Here is a 17,009-nt window from a genome sequence, read left to right on the forward strand (position 1 = left end):
GTTTTAGGCAGGGTCATGTATTTGGTCATAATGAAGTTGAGTTTTACACGTTTGTTCATGTACAAAACAAGACAAACAAAACCAAAAGAAATGATGTCACATTTTAATTAGGTCAAGCCACACTAACCATTTCCCTGTTCGATAAAGAAGTGCACATGAATATTTCCCAAGACATCAATGCATACATTTAATTAAGCACAAAGTCAATTCTCAAATAAAATTTTAATAAAACTGAAGAAGGAAGAAAACAAAATTCACGTTTATTTCTCATGAGCTCACAGGTCCACTGCTTCTGTGAACTTTCTGCTGCTCAGAACAACATAAATAAATGTGCATGCTGGTATTTTCTGACCACCCTCTGGTGACACATTTCTGAGTATTTGAATAAGGAAGAAATGTGATTTAAGAGACTTTGAATCTCTCAAAGCACAGCAAATTGAACCTTGCAGCAGATGGGCTACAGCAGCAAAAGACCACACCATGTGTCATTCCTGTCAGTTAACAACAGGAAACTGAAGCTACAGTTGGCACACGTTCACCAAAACTAGAGAAAAGAGAATTGGACAAACGCTGGCAAGGCTGATGAGTCTGTGACATTTGGATGGTTGCATGGATGTTGTAGCAGAGGAAGAAGTTGGACAGATTCCCCAGAGCCCCAACTACAGGAATGAAAAGTTTGTTTTTGTTTGCAGTACTTGAATAAATCTGCTGACACGAAATCATTTCATTCACCCCACACTTGGACTCGACTTTACAGTTGACTGATAATGCATACCTGAAGTCATCTCTCTAACCAAGGAATCAAATTTGACGTGTCAAAAAACAAAAGAAAGAAAGGAGAGGGAAAGAAAGCAAAGTGAGAGAAATGAGCCACTAACAGACTTCTTTCAAAATAAAGGTGAGCAGAGCACAACTAACAGGTTAAGAATGGTTTAGCTAAGAGCATTTGCTAAAGACAGTGAGCCAGTGGTTCTATCAGAGTTAGCCAGCAGGACTTAACTCTATTAACACATGAATATTCATTTCAGAAACAGCCAGAGACCGAAGCAGCACCAGGTCCCTCTCTAGATTATGTGATACTAGGTGAGCGCATGTAGCAGCAGTTTAAAGTTATTCCAGTCTTTTCTATCAATAGCAGCTTCAGCTGAAAGCTTATGTTGGACCAGTGAGGCCGTGATGTAAACAAGGCATTTTTAAGCAAGTGTTTAAGGCTGATGAAATAGTGTTTTAAAATAATACAATGCTCCTTAATTAATAATAAAAAAAAGTATGTAAGTAGTCACTTATATGGCGATGGACGCATTTATTTACCTTTGGTTAGTTCTTATGAAGCACCAACATATCCGCGAGGACGCTCACAGTTTCATGTTATGCCAAATCATCCAGTCAAGCCCAAAAAACTGCTGTATAACTTTTATGTTTGATAGCATCAAAGGAACACTAACAGATGGCTGTTACATCATCGCACATATCGTAAACCTAATTTGACCTAATTTCAAACTAACACACTGCTGTTAGGCCTTTACAATACTGTCATTAGAGTTTCATGGAAACAAGTAAATATGGACACTTATTTACACTTTTTACACACAATTATCAAGACAAGTACATTTATAATTATTCTGGTTTGCCTTGATGATCTGGTTTGACCTCTGATGTGCCTTAGTGCCAAACAGGTTGAAAGCAGCATGATGCTGTAAGGTTAAGGGCCTGCAATCAGTCCTGAATGTGATAAAAGATGATGGAAGTGAAAAGAGAGAGCAAAATGAAGGTTACCCTGGAGTGATGGGAAGGACGAAGAGAGGACAGATTGATTGCACTTTAAGCTTTTTTATGCCAAGAGAATAATAAATACCGAAATATAAATGAAGAAAATAATACACCCCTAAGCTGGATACTCCAAGCAAAACTCATTGAAACATAATATAATTGTAGAAATGTGGGGATATTTCAAACTAAACAGACTTTTGGTCTTATGTGTTTTTAAAGGCAGCTCATGAATGGCTACACTACAGATTATTGTGTACAGTAATGAACTAAATTATTTGTTGAAATAAAATGAAATAAAATCATGTAAGATATGGAGCAAGAATGGAAGAGGGCCCACAAAGAGTCATGCATATGTGCCCCTGAAGGTTTGGTCAGAATTTAACATAAACAGCACAAAAGCATGGATCTATCCTGCCTTGTGTCAGCAGTTCAGGATGCTGGTGGTGTAAATGCATGGGGGATATTTTCCTGGCATGCTTTGAGCCTGTTTTGAGGATCAGTTAAGCACCACAGTTTACCCGAGTACTATCGCTGACCATGTTCAGGCCTTTATGACGGCCATCTACTGATGGTTGCATTCAGTATGATAACGCACGTGTCACAAAGCTGAGATCATCTCGAACATGACAACGAGTTATCTAAACTCAAACCGCCCCACTGTCACCTGATCTCAGTCTAACAGAGCATCTTTGGAATGTGGTTGAAAGAAGAGATTTGCATCATGGATGTGCAGCCGATAAATCTGCAGCAACTGTGTGACACTATCATGTCAATATGGAGCAAAATCCTCTGAGAAAAGTTTCCAGCTCCTTGTTGAACCCAAACCACAAAGAATTAAGGCAATAACAGCATAAAATAAAGGCGTAACTTATAAGGTTTATGGTGAGTCAATCAACAAGCCCAGTAAATTTTCTTATTTTTTTTTATGAAGAAAAACAATATGAAGCATTAATAATGTCATAATTAAGGTTTTAATAATAGCATATGGCGTTGTATTTAAATATGTGTGCATCGTTTTTCATGAGCAGTATAAAAGAAAGCATTCAGCCGGATAGCGACACAATAATTAGAGCTGTTTGAATCTATTATTCATTTACACCTTCTGCTTGTGTTGTCATACAAAGGCACAGCTGTTTGCCTGCCACAGTTCTCACTGTCATGTCAGCACATGGACCTGACAAATTGTCCCTCAGCTCTGAAAGATATCTTGTGTCTGCCTTTCAGTGCACTGTGCAACATGAGCAGCAGTGAAAGGTAAGCACGGCTGAGCGCTGACAAAGTAAGTTGAAGTTAGAGATAAAAATGGAGTACTGTTGATTATCTTTCTGTTCTTGACTTTGTATGCCAGTATAGGCTACTACTTGGTAAAAAATAAACCAAACCTCAGGTTTTATAAATTGCATTAAATTTCCTATTTTGTAAATTGGTGTACCCTTCAGGCAGGTAAAAAAAGAAACAATCAAAAGAGAGATGAACAGGCATTCATGACACCCTTGTGTTCTAGTATAGCAATACACTAGCATAGACACTAGATGGAAGCAGTACACAGGTTAGCGTCATGAAGGATGGTTCTGCTGCAAAGTTAATATGTGAACCTGAAACCCTTTTATCGCACTGAAAGAAAGACACTACAGGTCTATGACACACTGAGATAAACAAAAGCACAAACTTTTGTATTATTAAGCAAAAATAAGGAAGAGGCTGTCATGGTCACGGACTGAGATGCAGATTTTTGTTATCAGACCAATTTTGTTATCAGCGTGTTGCACCGGGTTGTAGCACTGGACCTCTGTCATAACTTTTTATGATTTAAATGGGGAACTCCAGGAGTCACACGACCTTTGAAAAGTACCCATATGAATTTAAGATATTATCAGTGACATCTGAAAGACAGTATTTTTCACAGCGTTCACCATTTGTTCTTAATTATTTTCTGCTTTGCTCAAACTAAACAGATATGATAACTTCAAGAGCTTTGTGTGATGAGTGATGTTCTCTCTAAGGTGTGTAATGTATACAGCACCTACTGTTACCCTTAGCAGACTGGATGATCAATAACCTTCTCTATATTCCCTGCTGTAGAATAGAGTTCTCAGCATGTGAGGGATAATTGATTAGATCAACAGCACCCTCTTGTAAACAGGTTTGAGTGGGCCTGCTTTTTGTTTCTTGTTTGTACGGCTTCCCTTTGTTACATATTGCAGATACACTAGCAGACAACAGTAAATGTTTCTGCTATGCAGCACTTTCTGTTGAGTTATTTTGCCTCTCAACAAGAGAGTCAACAAACTGTTTCACTTTTTCACTACACATTGATGATATATTGTTATTTTATTATCATCAAGTCTACATTTCACTTTGATTCATTAGCCAATCAAATGCAGGATAAATGTTTTTTTCATTAGTCTCAACTACAAAATGTTTAGCTTTTCCATGTTGAGCATTTTTGCAAATTGATGTTAGCTTTTACCTTGGGCCATATGTGATTTGCTGCCATTCACTTTTAGGACAATTCAGACTGCAACTTGCAACGTTTTAATTTTCGTTTCAGTGCAATTCATTAACCCAAATAGATTTTGGAAAGTAATAAGACTGTTTGATGGAAAAAAAAGGAGATGTCATCACAGGATCTTGAGGTAAGTGTTGTTCTTAAAGTGTAAAGTGTCAAAGTCTGCCTGTGAATAACTACACAAAATTGACTTCCACGGTGTTCATAAAGAACATTAGAGCAAAACTACTGTACATGTGTTTAAATTGATATGCACTCGACAGAGAAATCAATCATTCCAGCTGGGATGTGAAGTAGTGAAACTGCTACGGTTTTGCTTCAAACATTTGGTAACGATTGATTCAGCAGTGAGTTCAGTGATATCAGTCATAATGAAATTCCATCTGTCCAGCAATTCAAGCTGAACCTGACACGTCTGTACATAATTTACTATATAAAGTTTAATGTAAGGTATTATTGTGCTCTTCATGTTGGGGCAGTAAAATAAAGAAAAGTTGTAGGTGGAACATTTTATTATATTGACGTCACCATTTGAACTTCATGTTTCTTCAAAAAACATAAAGGTCTAGCTGTTAAAACAAAGATTACATGAAAGCAACCTGTTGTCTTTAACAACAAAACAATCTTTGCCTTTCTTCCAATAACATTTCTACTGAATGTTCTCAAGGTGAAGGTCAGGGTTGCTCTGAAGGATGTAAAAAAAAAAAAAGCCTCATATTCCCCTCTAGACTCTGCAGTGTTGATGGACAAAAAAAGGGGTTTTGCTCCATGATGTCTTTTCCATCCTGGGCAGCCGTGTGACGGCAGCTACAGCCCAACAGACAGGAAATGCAATTAGAAGTCACAGTAAAAAAGGGGACATTAGCATGCACAGACAAAAGAGTCACAGTCCTGAAGCCCCAGGTGAGGAAGGAGGTCGTAATCATAACCACCCTGACAATTTCCTGCCTTATAGGAAGTAGAGGGAGGTGGTCCTTCAGACTGTGCCACAAATGCCTCATATTTTTGTAAGTAATGACCAGAGTTCTTAGGGTCAAGATCCCCAGTCAACAGCCAGCAGTGAGTGTGTGAATGTTATCTAGTCTTAACCTGAGGATGTGCTGGATTAGCTTTTACCCAGACGTACATCTGGTCTTAATAATGACCTGCTTAAACACCCAGTGTATCGTATTTGATACATGTCTTTTGTGACTTTTTGAGACAATCAATTAAATAAATAAATGCCAGATGTAGCATTTATGTAGCATTAAATTTAATTATTTTTTAAACAAATGGCCAGATGGTTCACTAAACCTTTCCTGGCAATTATGTCATGTTTCAGGCTTTAAAAGATTTTTAAAAACCTAAACAAACGAAAAAAAAACAAAAAAAAAAAACAGGACATGTATGGATAGGCTGCTTACACTTTATTTCAAACTGTGTCTAGTTTTGGCAAAGTGACAGAAAGCTTGAAAAAAAAAAGTGGCATGCATTGCTTACGGAAGATTTTAGACACAGACTTTATTTAATCCCACACTGGGGAAATTTACTGGTTACAGCAAATTTGACAGTTTTGGACAACTTACATAAGATTTTGGCAGTTTCAAGTTCCTGCCAACAAGTGAACAAGTTAAATGTGTGGATAAAGTTGATCAACATATTCTTTGGACCTTTGTATTGTAAGCAGACACAGCTCACCACAACTCCTAAACAATCAGACCTGACTTCACTAGAATACAATTTACTTGTCAATAAAGTTTAATTTCGAAAAAAATAACGTTGCATTGTTCTTGTATGTGTCTTGAATGTAAGTATATCTCGTATGTCTTATTGTTCTGTGGTAAAGTTCACTTTATGACATGTTAACATATTTATGATACTTTGTTTTTAGCTCTGTTAAAAAGAATAATATAAATACAATAACCTTCAGGGAGTTGTTCAAGCATAAATTAAATTTAAAGAATGTAAGGTGGGAAAGTTCAAACTAAGCCTGTAGCCTCGTAGTCTGTTCAGAGTCTGCCCCACCTCTTGCCCTATGACAAGCCTGAACTGGATGAGAAATTATAGAAAGTGCATAACAATTGTTGTTATTGACCACTGTGTCAGTCAGACAATGCTCAGTGGTGAACTGTGCACATAGAATACACAAATGATGTACGGGGCAGGAAAATGAGATAACATGACAGGAAACAGACTTGCTCAGACCAGCATCATCAAGATAATTTTCCAGTAAGTAGTTTTAACACATCCTTTGTCCCATTGCATCCAATAAAGAGACTCCCAGTAGCATCCAACCATCTGACCTTTAATACCCTGATTGGCGCTCCTGCATTTCACATCCTAAATGTGGAAAACACTACTGTTAAACAAAGGATATCCTATCCCTCTCGCCCAAGCCTAAGTGCTGTATTTAATTGGCACCAATACAAATACCCTTTTGATTCTTGCATTAACAGCATGTCCCCATCCTTTCATAGTTCTTTGAACAGGATGTTTGTCTGTTCTCAAGATGTTTTTTCCCCACTGGACCATGTTGGCTCCACACTGAAGCTGTTGGGGTCCAAATAAAATGGACCTTTGTATGAAACTAATCCAAGACCAGTAGCTTTGTTTATATTTTTGTCTGTATTAAAGCTGTTGTATTAATATTCAGGCTGTGATCGGAGATAGAAGATAAAATCTGATTGCTATGTCTAAGGTTGTTTAAGGTGTGGTCAGACCACTCATCATGTAGCAATTGCTCCTTCTTTTCCCACCTGTTTTTTTTTTCAATGAGAGGTATTTTAAAATCTTATTTAGATTATGGATATCCGTGTTCTCTGCCGTAAGGAGGTTACGCACTGTTTTTAAGTGCTTGTCAAAAGATTCCTACCATTTTTCTCTGCCTCCATACTAACAAGTTGGCAGGTAAACATAAACATGTTGGAAGGATTAAACCGTGTTGCCAATAAGCTGTCACAGGAGGGGCTTGGGAGTCAGCTGCAGACAATTAGTTACACAATAGGTGACGCACACAGAAACAAACAGTTCTTTCCGGATCTGAATGGGATAATATTTTAAATAGCTTTGTTTATAAAGAACAAGACAAGGAGACAGAGAAATGGAGACCAGAGGCACAGTTTACATACTTAGGCTTAAACAAAACCTTTATTTTTATCTTTGTATTTACACTGTAAAAATACTATATACTAAATACTACATGCCATTATTCATACACGCATGACAAAGCTTCACATTTTAAATGTAAAAGTGCAAGTTATTGGAATGGATTTCATATCATGCATACTGAAACATTACCTGTCATAAGCAGAGCGTATTATACAGTACTTTTATGTATAGACAAGATGAGAACTCAATATGAGAAGCCATGTGTAACAGATAACAACAGATTATAAAAATGATACGGTTAACCCAGCATTCTGGAGATTTCTTGTTTCTCCCTGTTGAAAGAAAGAAAGAAGGAGAGAAAGAAAGAAAGAAAGAAAGAAAGACAAAAATTTGGTATTTGTATATAAAGTGGAAGTGCAACATTTTGTTAAAGGATAATTTTGGTGATAATCTGTGTAATACACAAGGGTCTTCTAGAAGATTTTGATATAACCTATTTAGAAATAACCTATAAACCTATTTTAAAACATTTATGTATTCACCCCACCGCTTACCAAAATCCAAATTTTTTTGGTAAGGTGTTCCATCGCACATTGTGTTACCTAAAAAAAAAAACTGGTTTGTCTAAAAAGGCCAATTAATCACGTTAGCATAGGCTGAAATCTGGCATGCTGATTAAAGAAGCAGCACATTTGCATAAAAAATGCTCTACCTTGGCTATTTTAGCAGACTTAAACCCACAAAGGCTAATGCCTCATTCACGTTTGTAAGCAATTGCATTGCATTGCACAACTAACCCACAAGTGTTTCTAGTTTGAGTGACTTGCAGGTCTTCAGCTGGCAACTTAATTTAGTAAGAGCTAGACTGTGCAGGTTTGTGAAGAGAGTATTATACCCTGTTGTATGTCTTTATGAGTCTATAATCAAACCCAAAAGGCTGACATTCAACTAGTCAAAGTCGTTGCTTCTTTAATCAGCACACTTTTCAGCATTAAGTAAAACATAAGTGATGGCTGATGATTTTAACTATTTTTTGAAATAATACTGCATTAATAATTTTCATTTACAACATTTAATGTCATATTTTATTGCCCTGCACCTTTCTTTAAGAACCTGCACTTTTCTTACTGATGCCAACCTTTTGAACATTAGTATAATGACAATACTAGTACATGCCCATTCTACAGTATTATTTGGCCTGGTTGTGCTGTTGACCGTGAAAGGAAAATGATGCAATGCTTTTATAAGGTTTATAAATGCATAAAAAGGGTCATTTTAACCTATTTCTACGTGGTTGCTAGGCAACATGATGATGCAATAATATATCATGTGCCATTCAGCTTTTGTGGATGCAGACGCAGATAGATAGGTGGAGAAATGCTTAAATGAGGTCATTTTAGCCTGTTGCTAGGCGTTCACTTAGCAACATAGGTAAGAGCCTTAAGGGGAATGTAGGAGGAATCAGCAATCAGCAACTTACAACACTTGCAATAACTTATAATCCTCGGAGAATAAATACAATACTTACTGTGGGCCAGGCGGGTTGATCAGGCGTTGTAGATTTTGTATGTGCTGAGCGATGTTGCCTATTTGTTAAACATAAGAAAATAGTTATTTATCATTACCTCGCCATGAGTTATTAATTATATAAATTTAGATGTTTGACAGTGAGAATAATAAATAAGAGTAAAACAAATGTATTTATTTATGCTCAAAGATGTACCTGTCATTCCATTGGGTTTTCCTGCACCAAATGGCGATCCAGCTCCAGTACTGGTACCACTTGATGTTCCTTTCCCTGGTACACTTGGGGTTTTACTTTGACCTGAGTTACTGCTCCCAAACCAAGGAAGCCCAAAGGTAGTTTTACTTGTTGATGATGATGATGATGATGAGGAGGAGGAGGAGGAGGAAGAGGAGGATGATGAACCTAATCCTAAGCCAGAGCTTCTTGTATTTGATGTTTGCCTATTCAAGGAAAATGAATTTGAGCTAAGGTTAGGAGTCAACACTGATGACCCAGAGGAAGACCCGATGGATGAAGATCCTCTCCCACTCAGTAATGGGTTATTTGAGCCTATTCCACCTGAGCTAAGATTTGGATTGTTAAGTCCTGACCCAGGAGAGCTGACTCTTGACCCAGTGGACAAGGGTGTGTTTGAGGAGCTTGCTCCAGTTGCACCCAGTAGAGTTGATGCAGGTTTATTGAATGATCCAAGTGAGCTAGAACCTTGGCCTAACAGTCCAGTTGACCCTGTCTTACCCTGCTGACCGAAACTGGTAGAGCTTGGAGAACTAGAGCCGGCACCCCAGCGATTCTGTACTGGTGTGCCTGGCTGATGGGCCAGGGCTCCAGGAAATCCAAACCCTGTCTGAAAAATAAAAAATGGTCAGTTTTAACATGAGAGAAAATAAAGCCTTCAATTTTCATTCATGTATAACACAACAAAACACGTGAATCAAGAGAAAATATCAAAACAATGAAATCATGTTCTGCTTTAAGAAAAAACTCAATTTTTCCTCAGTAATCACAAAACTGCACTAAGCTTCACATCTAGGTTCAAAATTTCTCCTCAGACAATAGCAGACACTTAACACGAAATGCAGAAACATTTGCCTGCTTTCACCTCTTTGCCCTCTAGTTTTTTACTCGCAGACAATACCCCGCTCCCCCCTCATCTTCTGCACTTGCTGGAGTCGAGGCTGGATCATTTCCAACAACCAGTCATGCTACTTTGATCTCATCCACCTTATATAACACCTCATTATCTCAAAGAGGTGAGGCATGGACTTTTTTCTGTTAGCATTCCTGCACTTGCTCTGTACTGCAGAGGCTGTCATTACCGGCAGTGCTAACGTTTTTGCACAAAATGCAGATCATTGCACTTATCAATAGTTTTATAGGAAAATCTACAACAAAATATACAGACAAATTGTATGGGATCACTTTTCATAATAGCATGAATCTCTGCCTGCAGTTGTCTTTGAGTTCCCCTGAGAAAAGCTTTGGAAGGATGAAGGACTCAGTTGAAAATTAAATTCGGTCTTTGATGACTAAGTGTTTTTTTTTTCCTGAAATATCCAAGTTTTTATATAACATCTTGATTAAGAACACTAAAAAGCTCAAAAATCGGGGCTTGTGTAGCATATCGATCAGTCTTGGGTGTTCTTTCTTACCCTGGACTTGTTGAGAATTTCGATTTGCTGCATAAGGCTCTCAATCGCTTTAGCTTTATAATTGACGGTGCTTTCTAAGACCTCTTTCTCTCCGCTTAGCCTCTTCTTTTCCCTCAGGAGTCTCTCCTGGTCCTGATCGTGCTTCTGCTGAAGTTTGTCTAGGTTCTGTTTGTGTTGCTCAACCATGACTGTGCGCTCCTGGCTGCACGAACGGTAGTCTTCAGAGAATCGCCAGTTTTCAGCCTTCAAGCGGATGTTCTCATTCTGGATGCCTGCCACATGATTTCCCACGGTGTTCATGTAACGCTGGAGCTTGTCTTCCACCTCTCTGGACAGGTTGGTGCAGTTGGAGCGGATCTGTTCCAGGTGTTCCCTCTGTTTCGGACAGGTGATCTGGAAGGCAATGTGTGCAGGGAAGAGCGAATCGATCTTGTGCAGAAAAGCCCTGGAAACATTGTAGACCGAACCCAAGGACTGGGAAAACTCATCTTTGGATGTTTTCTCGTAGATCTGCAGCTGCTTTTCTTTTGTGGCGATATCCCTCCTCAGCTTGATGGTCTCCAAGTTGAGGTTGTCCCTTTCTTTGGCAATCTCCTCCATTTCCATCTTCATGGCTTGCACTGACTGGGTGAAGTTGGAACTCACAAGCTGAAACCTAGCTTTCAGTTGTTCGACCATCACCCCACAGTTACAAGTATTAAGATTTAGAGCTTTAAACAAAAAATAGAAAAGAAAAACAATATACAAAGTAAGTCAGAGCTGCATGAAATGCATTAATGTATTTATTTTGGGGCTAGCACTGAAGACATATCATATTTACCACTTGGCATGGGGCATGGGGACGATCGTGAGAGTCTGCAAAAGCTCAGGTCAGTATTGAACTGTAGCTGTTGACATTAATACAAACAAAACAAAACAGAGTGTTAGGGATTTCTTCTAAAACAGAGTGAATAAACACATTTTTAAAACTTCAGGTTTGTCAATCGCAAGAAATATTATGCCATTTGAGCTAAAGTTCTGTGGATCTATGATCATTTTGATTCATCTCCAGTTTTGGTGGTGTGAAGTTCAGCGGTCTCTGCCAACTTCTATACAGCAGGAATGGACACATTCCCTTTGTGGACTAATTTATGTCCTTGCGTAACTTCTTGGAGCTTTTTTTAACCAGGACCATCTTCACCCTAACCACTGGGGTTCATATATTTTATCTACAAACATTTACCTAACCGTCAGCATGGCCCATAAAAAATCCCACTCAAATACAGGTACAACTATCATAGACTTTCACCTTTTAACGTGTATAACCACCTTAGGTAAATGCCTCACTGCCATTACTAGTTTGATATCTTCAGATTTCTTGCATCTTAATGCCAGCAAAATTGAGGTTCTGGTGTTTGGACCTGACAGCTTCTCTGAGGAGGTCAGTCATTAGGTTGTGCCCCCCTGTCCAGATTATCGTAAATCACTGCATGTACACCTCTGTGTCCTCCTTAGCCTGTCTCCAACTGGTGCAAACAAAAAAACTCGCCAGCACTCAAATATTACATTTAATCTTGCTGCCATTCACTGAGAAATTCAGAATTCATTTTCAAATTTCATTAATATCATGTAGAGCTCTGATTTGACCATCAGAAGATAGGTACAGCTTGGCCATAAAGAGATGGAAATGGTCAGCAATACTTAGGTAAGCTGTGGCATTTAAACAATGCTCAGTTGGTACAAAGCCAGCCTCCTGCCTCTACAGCAGATCGGCTGAGACCTTATTCCATCAGCTGGGCTCTCCAGTCATTGGCAAGTCTAAAGGTGTTCACGCTTTTCGAAGTTGTGGCTCCTAAACTCTGGAACAGCCATCCTCAGCCTGGCTGAATATGTGGTTTGCTTTGAATGAATGATGAAAGCTCATTTTTATAGCTTTTTTTAATTCTTTTTTTTCTGATGTGTGTGTGTAAGCATGCATGCAGGAGTGAATGTAAGACCGTATATTTGACAGTTTGCATGTTTGAACCTGTAGATTTATCGTTAATGTGCAGTTCATCCAAACTGTGAAGCACAAATGAAATATTATTAATTATATTATTATTTTGCATCAACTTGGCTAAAATATTGCAGGTGTATTGATTATCTTTTCCTGTCATCTGTAATTTTACTTATTAAAAAGATGAAAGCTTCATTAATTAAATTAGATAACATATAAGAAGGTAGACATAGAAGAAAGATATAGGTATTGTAAAAAGCTCAGTTCCTCACCAGCTTCTGTTCGTATTCGTGGAAATACAGAATTGACATATTGGTGAACTGACGCAGTACTGTCAGGTCAGAGTCCATCCGAGCCTTCGCAGTCAGGGTGACATTGAGGAAATTGGTCAAGTTTGTCCTCTGCTTCTTGAGAGCCACATTCTCCAAGGATAGCTGACTGAAGCGCTCCTCCAGGTCCTGCGTGCGTTCTTGGCATGCAGAGTCCTGCGTCTTACCATAGACAAGAAAGAGCACGAGGCTAACTATGATAAGAGACTGAATGAGCGAGGAGAAGAAGAAGACGATGCGCATGTAGTAGCCGCAACTCTTGCTGCTGGAGCGGTACTGCATCGTTTTTTTAGCCTGTGGGCTGTGCTTGGAGACCTGGGAATAGCCGCTGCTGTACATGGGTGCTGTAAAGCAGAGTAGAAAAATCAAAATAAAAAACAAAAACAAAACAAGACGAAGGGCTAAAAGCAAGTCCAAGATCTGAGAGTTACCAGGAGACAGATGATAATGCTGAATTATTTCAGACTGTCCGGCTGATTTCACAGCCCATTTCTTGTAAAGTCTTCCAGTGAAGCCCAATATGCTGCAGATCCTGACCAGACGTTTCCTCTTTGCAGTTGTGCTACAAAAGAATAGAAACGATTGTGTGCTGGGTGTAAACTTGGGCAAGGGTTTATAAACACCTTTGGCCACACATTTCCTATAATGGGAATGGTCCTGTTCCCAGTCTCCTCCCTCTGTTGGCCGTCCACACCTATGCAGAGTTTATCAAACACACGATGACCCCTCCGCATGCTTTATGAGCCAAATGTTTTCTTGGGAAAAAATAAATGAATTCTCTTACTGTAATTTGCGAACTGCACCTCATTGCAATTGGTTGAGTCAGAATTTAAGGCCTGCTGAAAAACCCCAAATACCCATGGGCTCCAAGGACCTCACTGGACTGAATGCGTGGAGCTTCCCTGTAAATCTGCCAAATCCATCTTTCATGGGATCATAAACAGTGATTTCCATCACGCAGCTGACAAGGAGGACAATGGCTCCTGATGCTTCTCTAAGAGTCTTATTCTGTGGCTCTTTGATGCTTCGAGTCTCAGTCCAACACAATGACGTCAGCACACTTCCCTCTGTCATAACACAAACATGCACTAAGGCACACACACACACACACACACACACAGGCGATTTAAAATGAAATGTAAGAGTGAGAATCCCAACTTTGTCCTGAACGCTATTGTTGACATGTCAGGCTTCATCTTGACAGGAAGTGGCACACTACAGAGGAACTGCTGATGTCCAAAGCTGCCAAGAATCTACAGAAAAGACTCAACAAACACAGGATACAGATTACACAAATAATAAGGGTGTTTTAATTGAGGTTGAAGTGGTTTGTGTGTTTTTTTTAAATATCTAGATGGTGGGTCCGGTTTCCATTTTATTTTTATTTTTGGAATCATGGTGATGCCGACCTGGTCGAGCAGCACAGAGAGCTATGTTTTACTTCCAGTGTACGCTAAACACGCGAAGCCCGAACTGCAGGCATCACATGCATTTGCCCAGCAAGCTGCAGTGAAGTCGGACTCCAGTGGTGATGGTGATGAGCCACTAAAATGTGGTTCAACACCATTTTTTGCCACTGAACATGAGCAAATCTCCTTACATGTGAATTTCAGGTTCCTTTGTGACATAAATAACAGGAAGGGCTCATAGGGTCCAGTTTTGTGTGATTTATTTGCTTTGGGTGCGTCTTTCACAGCAGGACTCCCATCACAAAGACTATAAATCAAATATTAAGTGTTTGAGTTGACCGTTAACAATCAAGAAAATATTTCTTGTAGATAATGTCATATTTATAAGAAAGACCATTTTATCTGCAACTTCTGCACCCAAATTTCTTGTCTCAGTTAGGCCAGCAGGCCAGATCCTATAATTTGTTTCAACAACGCGGCACAAACTCAGAGGTGACGGAGCTTTCGCAGTTATGGCTCCAAACTTGTGGAATGATTAGCCATTGCACGTCAGGCAGGATCCTTCACTTGCTGTTTTAAATCTCTTTTAAAAGCACACTTTTGCTTCCTGGCCTTCCTGTGAGATTTTAAGTTACTTGTTGTGCGTTCGTTTGTTGTTTAACTTCTATAGCTCTTTCTTTGGATCTGTATCTTTCACCCCTGGCCTGTATTTGTCTTTTACATTTGCTGTTATTGTACAGCACTTTGATCAGCCCTGTTTGTTATTTCTAAAAGTGCTTTATCAATAAAGTGTTATGATGAAATTATCCCATCATGGGTAAGAATTTTCACTAATTCCCAAATGGAGGGACTGAGCAGCTCCTTCAGCAGTAGAGAGTTACCACCCCTGTGTAGGATGAAGGGCTATCACAGGTCCTGTACTGTACAATACACACACAGGATAAATACCTGCTATAAATACAGGTGTATATATATATTATTATTCCCACTGCACTTTATGTACAAATATTAAAAAATAGACCCTGTGACATGTCTTTTAGTGTAGTTTAATTTATTTTAATGTATATGGTACGATTTATAAAAAAAGTACAAATTAATCTTGTATTGTATTTTAACTGATTTTAACATTTTCAGTTGTAACTTATTTGTTTTTAATGCTGTTTTTATTGTTTTCTAATATATCTCTATTTCACCTTTACCTTATGACTCTTGTGCCGTGGTAACAAGTGAATTTCCCCCAGTGTGCATTTAATAAAGTCCTTATCTATCTAAGAGATTTTATTCCATTAATATTGGTAATTTAAAAAAGAAGTATTTTAATTGAATTGTCTCAGAACATGGTAGACTTTTGGATCTTCATGCAGTTGTAAAAATAACAACAACCAAGGAAAACCTTTTTGACATAACTGAGCAATCTTTTTTATTATTATTATTAGTCTTTTGTTTATACAGGTAAAAAATCTCATTGAGATTAAAAATTCTCATTTCCTCATTTTCCAAGAGAGACCTGTCATCTGAGCATAACAATTATATTTCACTTGACTGCATGATGTAAAAAAAAATTTAAAGTCATGATTAACGATGATTTTATGAGGCCGCTTAAGGTCTTTTTGTTAGAAAATGCAGACGTTACTGCAAAAACAGTTTATTTAAACCAAATTCTGTTTATTTCTCAGCCTCAAAACTGTCATCAACAGCTGCCCATGTAAGTGTGAAACAGCCGCAATTTCTAGCACCTCATGTGGGAACAAGCCAAATGTGTACCCCTCCCACACAGCACCAGCTAATGTAGGTGTGCAGCATCTGCTCCTGCAGCTGAGGTTAAGCACTTTTAACAGAAACATGGAGCTTGAAATGTTTGTGCCAGGCGCTGAGATTACACTTCAGGCTTGTGGCGGGCAGAAAATATTTCCCTTCAACAGGATTTTTTAGTTATTTTATTGAAAAATAAAAACATCAGAATTGAGCCAGACACTATAAAAAAGCTGCACGCTGTCATTCACCAGCGGTTTTTCCTTTCAAACTGATTGGGGAGGAGGGGGGTGTTTGCAGAGACCAAAGAGAAGGTATTGCATTGTGCTTTTTATTTTCCTTGGAACCTGAAGACCTCCATTATGCTCGTGTTTCTTGAAACTGGAGAGGGCATACACCCACACAAAATCCACTGAGGGCTGCTTGCGTGTTCGCTTAAAATGCAGAATTACTGCTTCTGCAAATGAGCAACAAAACATTTGGAAGTGGTTAAAGTAAACCTTGGTGCTACAATATGAGCACATATAAATAATTTATATATATATATATATATATATATATATATATATATATATATATATATATATATATATATATATATATATATATATATAAAGAAAACATTCTTTAGATCGTATGAATGATGAAAGTTTAGTTTTAGTGTGGGTGAAATATTACACACAGTTTACCATTATGAGATTATTTTATAGTTTCCTACATATTTTTAAAACATATCAAATTTGTCAAGTCAAGAAATCAGCTCATGGATTAAACAGTAACATTAAGCACAGGCCTCTACAGTGTACAATGTACCAAAACTGACAGATTTCTAATACATTTACCTGCAGCAGGTTGGTAATCAGTAATGACATATTTTAAGTGATAATCATTTAAGTAACGTTTGTCCTGATGGCACAGCAAGAAGACAGTAACATACAGTAATCGTCATGGGACACACTGCCACTTAGAGGAAAATAAACACTACTACAGCCACAGATTTA

The 17,009-nt window shown here is 38.3% G+C and overlaps 1 protein-coding gene across 1 annotated transcript; it reads right to left on the bottom strand.

The window, feature by feature from the left end:
- Positions 1 to 7,392: 7,392 nt before the first annotated feature.
- plvapa (plasmalemma vesicle associated protein a) lies at positions 7,393 to 13,443 on the bottom strand. Its single transcript, XM_063462530.1, has 7 exons — positions 13,279 to 13,443; positions 12,791 to 13,191; positions 11,364 to 11,430; positions 10,544 to 11,253; positions 9,090 to 9,738; positions 8,895 to 8,952; positions 7,393 to 7,698 (listed from the first exon to the last, which is right to left on the bottom strand). Exons 2-7 carry the CDS (start codon positions 13,184 to 13,186, stop codon positions 7,665 to 7,667), a joined length of 1,914 nt encoding a protein of 637 aa, XP_063318600.1. The 5' UTR covers positions 13,187 to 13,191; positions 13,279 to 13,443; the 3' UTR covers positions 7,393 to 7,664.
- Between the last annotated feature and the right edge of the window lie 3,566 nt (positions 13,444 to 17,009).

The sequence above is a fragment of the Pelmatolapia mariae genome, linkage group LG18 (genome assembly GCF_036321145.2).
Source record: "Pelmatolapia mariae isolate MD_Pm_ZW linkage group LG18, Pm_UMD_F_2, whole genome shotgun sequence".
In the NCBI taxonomy this organism is placed as follows: domain Eukaryota; kingdom Metazoa; phylum Chordata; class Actinopteri; order Cichliformes; family Cichlidae; genus Pelmatolapia; species Pelmatolapia mariae.

What these genes read in the sequence shown, in the direction of transcription:
- plvapa (XM_063462530.1), bottom strand. Translation starts at nt 13,186, where the DNA reads ATGTACAGCAGCGGCTATTCCCAGGTCTCCAAGCACAGCCCACAGGCT. An exon ending in ACGAATACGAACAGAAGCTG is followed by an intron (nt 11,431 to 12,790) that starts GTGAGGAACTGA and finishes TAATGTCAACAG; the next exon opens with CTACAGTTCAATACTGACCT. An exon ending in AAAACCCAATGGAATGACAG is followed by an intron (nt 8,953 to 9,089) that starts GTACATCTTTGA and finishes TTTAACAAATAG; the next exon opens with GCAACATCGCTCAGCACATA.